This window comes from Bombina bombina, chromosome 1, assembly GCF_027579735.1.
Source record: "Bombina bombina isolate aBomBom1 chromosome 1, aBomBom1.pri, whole genome shotgun sequence".
Taxonomy (NCBI): domain Eukaryota; kingdom Metazoa; phylum Chordata; class Amphibia; order Anura; family Bombinatoridae; genus Bombina; species Bombina bombina.
This window is the reverse complement of record NC_069499.1, coordinates 12,229,964-12,235,963: the sequence shown is the minus strand read 5'-3', so window position 1 is coordinate 12,235,963 and position 6,000 is coordinate 12,229,964. Positions and strand designations below refer to the sequence as shown.

Here is a 6,000-nt window from a genome sequence, read left to right as displayed (position 1 = left end):
CCTCTCCCAGGTGATATGTACCACTGCCCATTTTTTCCCTCACATAACATATACCGCTGCGTCTCCCCACATGACATATACCGCTGCCCCTCCCCCAGGTGACGTACTTCTGGCCATCCACTGCTCTCTAAATAATGTTGTAGTACAGTGACAGCTCTTTATCATAATGGAGGACATAGTTGTTAAATTTGTAAGTGATTTTCTTAGACACAAAAACACACAGTAATAAAGTAAAATATTTTAGTGACAGAATATGACATCACAGTGACCCCTCTTTCGGCCCAGTGGTACCTCATCATTGTAAACACATTTTGGTTCAGGGCAATTGGAGCTGGTTACAAGTGTATGTGTGTTACACAAGTAATATGGTCCTTTGTGTGACATGCTCAGTCATGTATTCTGGTACTAGTCGCTCACTGTTGTCAGGTGATCTGTATAGGACTCTGTGTGACATGGGTGACACAAACTGTAGTCTGGTAATGTTCACTGTTTGTCAGATAGTATCTGTGTGACATGGGTCCTATCGCCACACTGCCCTGAATGCACTAGATACCTTCTGATCTCGGAAATATTCACTGGTAGTCAGATAGTCTCTGTGTGACATGGGTGACGCAACCTGTGGTCTGGTAATGTTCATTGGTTGTCAGGTGATCTCTGTGTGGCATGGATGGCACAACCTTTGGTCTCCTTGTGTTTACTGGTTGTCAGGTGATGTCTGTGTGACATGGGTGACACAAACTGTAGCCTGGTACTGTTCAATTATTGTCAGGTGATCTCTGTGTGGCATGGATGGCACAACCTTTGGTCTCCTTGTGTTTACTGGTTGTCAGGTGATGTCTGTGTGACATGGGTGACACAAACTGTAGCCTGGTACTGTTCAATTATTGTCAGGTGATCTCTGTGTGGCATGGATGGCACAACCTTTGGTCTCCTTGTGTTTACTGGTTGTCAGGTGATCTCTGTGTGGCATGGGTGACATAACCTGTGATCTGGTAATGATCACTGGTTGTCAGGTGGTCTCTGTAGTACATGGGTGACACAATCTGTGGTCTGTTAATGTTCACTGGTTTGCAGGTGGTCTCTGTGCTACATGAGTGACACAACCTGTAGTCTGGTAATAATCACAGGCTTTGCAGGTGATCTTTGTGTGACACAACCTGTGGTCTGGTAATGTTTCCTGGTTGTCAGGAGGTCTCTGTGGGACATGGGTGACCTAACCTGTGGTCTGGTAAAGTTTAGTGATTGCCAGGTGCTCTCTGTGTGAGATGAGTGACATAACCTGTGGTCTGGTAATGATCACTGGTTGTCAGGTGGTCTCTGTGTGACATGGGTGACACTACCTGTGGTCTGGTAATGATCACTAGTTGTCAGGTGATCTCTGTGTGACATGGATGACACAACCTGTTATCTCCTAATGTTTACTGGTTGTCAAGTGGTCTGTGTGGGACACAAGTGAAACAACCTGTGGTCTAGTTATATTCACTGGTTGTCAGATGGCCTCTGTGTGACATGGATGACACAACCTGTGGTCTGATAATGTTACTTGTTGTCTTTGTAGGACATAAGTGACACAACCTGTGATCTGATCATATTCACTGGTTGTCCGTTGGTCTCTGTGCAACATGGGTGACACAATGTATGATCTGGTCATATTCACTGGTTGTCAGTTGATGTCTGTGTGACATGGGTAACACAACCTGTGGTCTAGTCATATTCACTGATTGTCAGGTGGTCCCCGTTCAACACGGATGACACAATCTGTGGTTTGGTCTTACTCACTGGTAATCAGGTGATCTCTGTGTTACATGGGTGACAGAAACTGTGGTCTCATAATGTTAACTGGTTGACAGGTGATCTCTGTGTGACATGGGTGACGCAACCTTCGGTCTGTTTATGTTTACTGGTTGTCAAGGGGTATGTGTGGGACACAAGTGAAACAACCTGTTGTCTAGTTATATTCACTACTTGTCAGATGATCTCTGTGTGACATGGGTGATACAGCCTGTTGTCTGGTCATATTTACTGGTTGTCAGATGGTCTCTGTGTGACATGGATGATACAACCTGTTATCTGGTCATATTCTCTGGTTGTCAGATGGTCTCTGTGTGACATGGGTGATACAACCTGTTGTCTGGTCATATTCACTGGTTGTCAGATGATCTCTGTGTGACATGGGTGACACAACCTGAGGCCTGGTACTGTTCAATGATTGTCAGGTAATCTCTGTGTGGCATGGATGGCACAACCTGTGGTCTCCTAATGTTCACTGGTTGTCAGGTAATGTTTGTGTGACACAACCTGTGGTCTGGTAATGTTCAATGGTTGTCAGGTGGTCTCTGTGTGACATGGGTGACACAACCTGTGGTCTGGCAATGGTCACTAGTTGTTAGGTGATCTCTGTATGACATGGGTGACACAACCTGTGGTCTGGCAATGGTCACTAGTTGTTAGGTGATCTCTGTGTGACATGGGTGACACAACCTGTGGTCTGGCAATGGTCACTAGTTGTTAGGTGATCTCTGTGTGACATGGGTGACACAACCTGTGGTCTGGCAATGGTCACTAGTTGTCAGGTGATCTCTGTGTTGTGTGACATGGGTGACATAACCTGTGATCTGGTAATGATCACTGGTTGTCAGGTGGTCTCTGTAGTACATGGGTGACACAATCTGTGGTCTGTTAATGTTCACTGGTTTGCAGGTGGTCTCTGTGCTACATGAGTGACACAACCTGTAGTCTAGTAATAATCACAGGCTTTGCAGGTGATCTTTGTGTGACACAACCTGTGGTCTGGTAATGTTTCCTGGTTGTCAGGAGGTCTCTGTGGGACATGGGTGACCTAACCTGTGTTCTGGTAAAGTTTAGTAATTGCCAGGTACTCTCTGTGTGAGATGGGTGACATAACCTGTGGTCTGGTAATGATCACTGGTTGTCAGGTGGTCTCTGTGTGACATGGGTGACACTACCTGTGGTCTGGTAATGATCACTAGATGTCAGGTGATCTCTGTGTGACATGGATGACACGTGTTGTCTCCTAATGTTTACTGGTTGTCAAGTGGTCTGAGTGGGACACAAGTGAAACAACCTGTGGTCTAGTTATATTCCCTGGTTGTCACATGGTCTCTGTGGACATGGGTGATACAACCTGTTGTCTGGTCATATTCACTGGTTGTCAGATGGTCTCTGTGGACATGGGTGATACAACCTGTTGTCTGGTCATATTCACTGGTTGTAAAATGGTCTCTGTGTGACATGGGTAACACAACCTGTGGCCTGGTACTGTTCATTGATCTTCAGGTAATCTCTGTGTGGCATGGTTGGCACAACCTGTGGTCTCCTAATGTTTACTGGTTGTCAGGTGATGTCTGTGTGACATGGGTGACACAACCTGTGGTCTGGTAATGTTCAATGGTTTTCAGGTGGTCTCTGTGTGACATGGGTGACACAACCTGTGGCCTGGTACTGTTCAATGATCTTCAGGTAATCTCTGTGTGGCATGGATGGCACAACCTGTGGTCTCCTAATGTTTACTGGTTGTCGGGTGATGTCTGTGTGACATGGGTGACACAACCTGTGGTCTGGTAATGTTCAGTGGTTGTCAGGTGGTCTCTGTGTGACATGGGTGACACAACCTGTGGTCTGGCAATGGTCACTAGTTGTCAGGTGATCTCTGTGTGACACGGGTGACATATTCTGTGGTCTGGTAATGATCACAGGCTTTCAGGTGATCTTTGTGTGACACAACCTGTGGTCTGGTAATGTTTCCTGGTTGTAAGGAGGTCTCTGTGGGACATGGGTGACCTAACCAGTGGTCTGGTAAAGTTTAGTGATTGCCAGGTGCTCTCTGTGTGAGATGGGTGACATAACCTGTGGTCTGGTAATGATCACTGGTTGTCATGTGATCTCTGTGTGACATGGGTGACACTACCTGGGGTCTGGTAATGATCACTGGTTGTCATGTGATCTCTGTGTGACATGGATGACACAACCTGTTATCTCCTAATGTTAACTGGTTGTCAAGTTGTCTGTTTGGGACACAAATTAAACAACCTGTGGTCTAGTTATATTCACTGGTTGTCAGATGGTCTCTGTGTGACATGGATGACACAACCTGTGGTCTGGTAATGTTTACTGGTTGTCTTTGTAGGACATAAGTGACAGAACCTGTGGTCTGATAATATTCACTGGTTGTCTGTTGGTCCCTGTGCAACACGGGAATGTGTCGTCTGGTCATATTCACTGGTTTTCAGTTGATGTCTGTGTGACATGGGTGACACAACCTGTGGTCTTGTAATGTTTACTGGTTGTTAGGTGGTCTCTGTGTGACACAGATGACAGAACCTGTGGTCTGGTCATATTCACTGGTTGTCAGGTGGTCCCTGTTCAACACGAGTGACACAACCTGTAGTCTGGTCATATTCACTGGTTGTCAGGTGGTCCTCGTTCAACACGGATGACACAATCTGTGGTTTGGTCTTACTCACTGGTAATCAGGTGATCTCTGTGTTACATGGGTGACAGAAACTGTGGTCTCATAATGTTAACTGGTTGACAGGTGATCTCTGTGTGACATGGGTGACACAACCTTCGGTCTGTTTATGTTTACTGGTTGTCAAGGGGTATGTGTGGGACACAAGTGAAACAACCTGTTGTCTAGTTATATTCACTGGTTGTCAGATGGTCTCTGTGTGACATGGGTGATACAGCCTGTTGTCTGGTCATATTCACTGGTTGTCAGATGGTCTCTGTGTAACATAGATGATACAACCTGTTACCTGTTTAAATTCCCTGGTTGTCAGATGGTCTCTGTGTGACATGGGTGATACAGTCTGTTGTCTGGTCATATTCACTGGTTGTCCGATGGTCTCTGTGTGGCATAGGTGATACAGCCTGTTGTCTGGTCATATTCACTGGTTGTCAGATGGTCTCTGTGTGACATGGGTGATACAACCTGTTATCTGGTCATATTCACTGGTTGTCAGATGGTCACTGTGTGACATGGGTGATACAACATTTGGACTGGTAATGTTTACTTGTTGTCAGGTGGTCTGTGTAGTAAATATGTGACACAAACTGTAGTCTGGCAATATTCTCTGGCTTTCAGGTGGTCCCCGTGCAATATGGGTGACACTACCTGTGGTCTGGTCAGATTCACTGGTTATCAGGTAGTCCTTGTGTGATGTGGGTGACACAACTTGTGATCTGGTCATATTCACTGACTGTCAGGGGGCCCCTATGCAACACAGGTGACACAACCTGTGGTCTGATCATATTCACTGGTTGCCAGGTGGTCCCTGTTCGACACGGGTGACTCAACCTATGGTCTGGTCATATTCACGGTTTGTCAGGTGGTCATATTCACGGGTTGTCAGGTGGTCTCTGTGTGACAGAACCTGTGGTCTGATCATATTCACTGGTTGTTAGGCGATCTCTGTGAAACACGGGTGACACAACCTGTGGTCTGGTCATATTCACTGGTTGGTAGGTGGTTTCTGTGCAACATAGATGACATAATCTGTGTTCTACTAATATTTTATGGTTCCCAGGTGGTCTTTGTGGAACATGGGTCACGGTCTGCTAATTTTCACTGGTTGTTAGGTGGCCTTTGAGTGACATTTTCATGACAATATAGTAATTCTGGGTCATATAGCTTTGTGTTGTATGAGTATTATCCAGGGTTTGACATCACTTTCTTGCATGCATCCCATGTAATTGGTCTTGTCATTTTACACCAGCTTTTTCCAGTCAACACCGTAGAAGAAAGGATGGGACTTTATTAGCTGCACCCCACCTGTGCCTGAGCCAAGCCGCATGTCTGGGTCATATTTCAGGAGCTAAGGAAGAGAATCATACAAACGTCAGAACACAGAACAGACTAGCAGTAGAGGTGGTAGGCTCACTAGATACAACACCAGAACATAGAACACACTAGCAGTAGAGGTGGTACGCTCACTAGATACAACACTAGAACATAGAAAAGACTAGCAGTAAAGGTGGTAG

The 6,000-nt window shown here is 45.8% G+C and overlaps 1 protein-coding gene across 1 annotated transcript in view; it reads right to left on the bottom strand.

The window, feature by feature from the left end:
- Positions 1 to 226: 226 nt before the first annotated feature.
- The window catches only part of RPS6KL1 (ribosomal protein S6 kinase like 1), a 159,185-nt gene continuing 153,411 nt past the window's right edge, over positions 227 to 6,000 (bottom strand). The window contains exon 9 of the mRNA XM_053697167.1: positions 227 to 5,834. Coding sequence (XP_053553142.1) covers positions 5,727 to 5,834 — 108 coding nt within the window. The 3' untranslated portion in view covers positions 227 to 5,726. The remainder of the gene's footprint in view (positions 5,835 to 6,000) is intronic.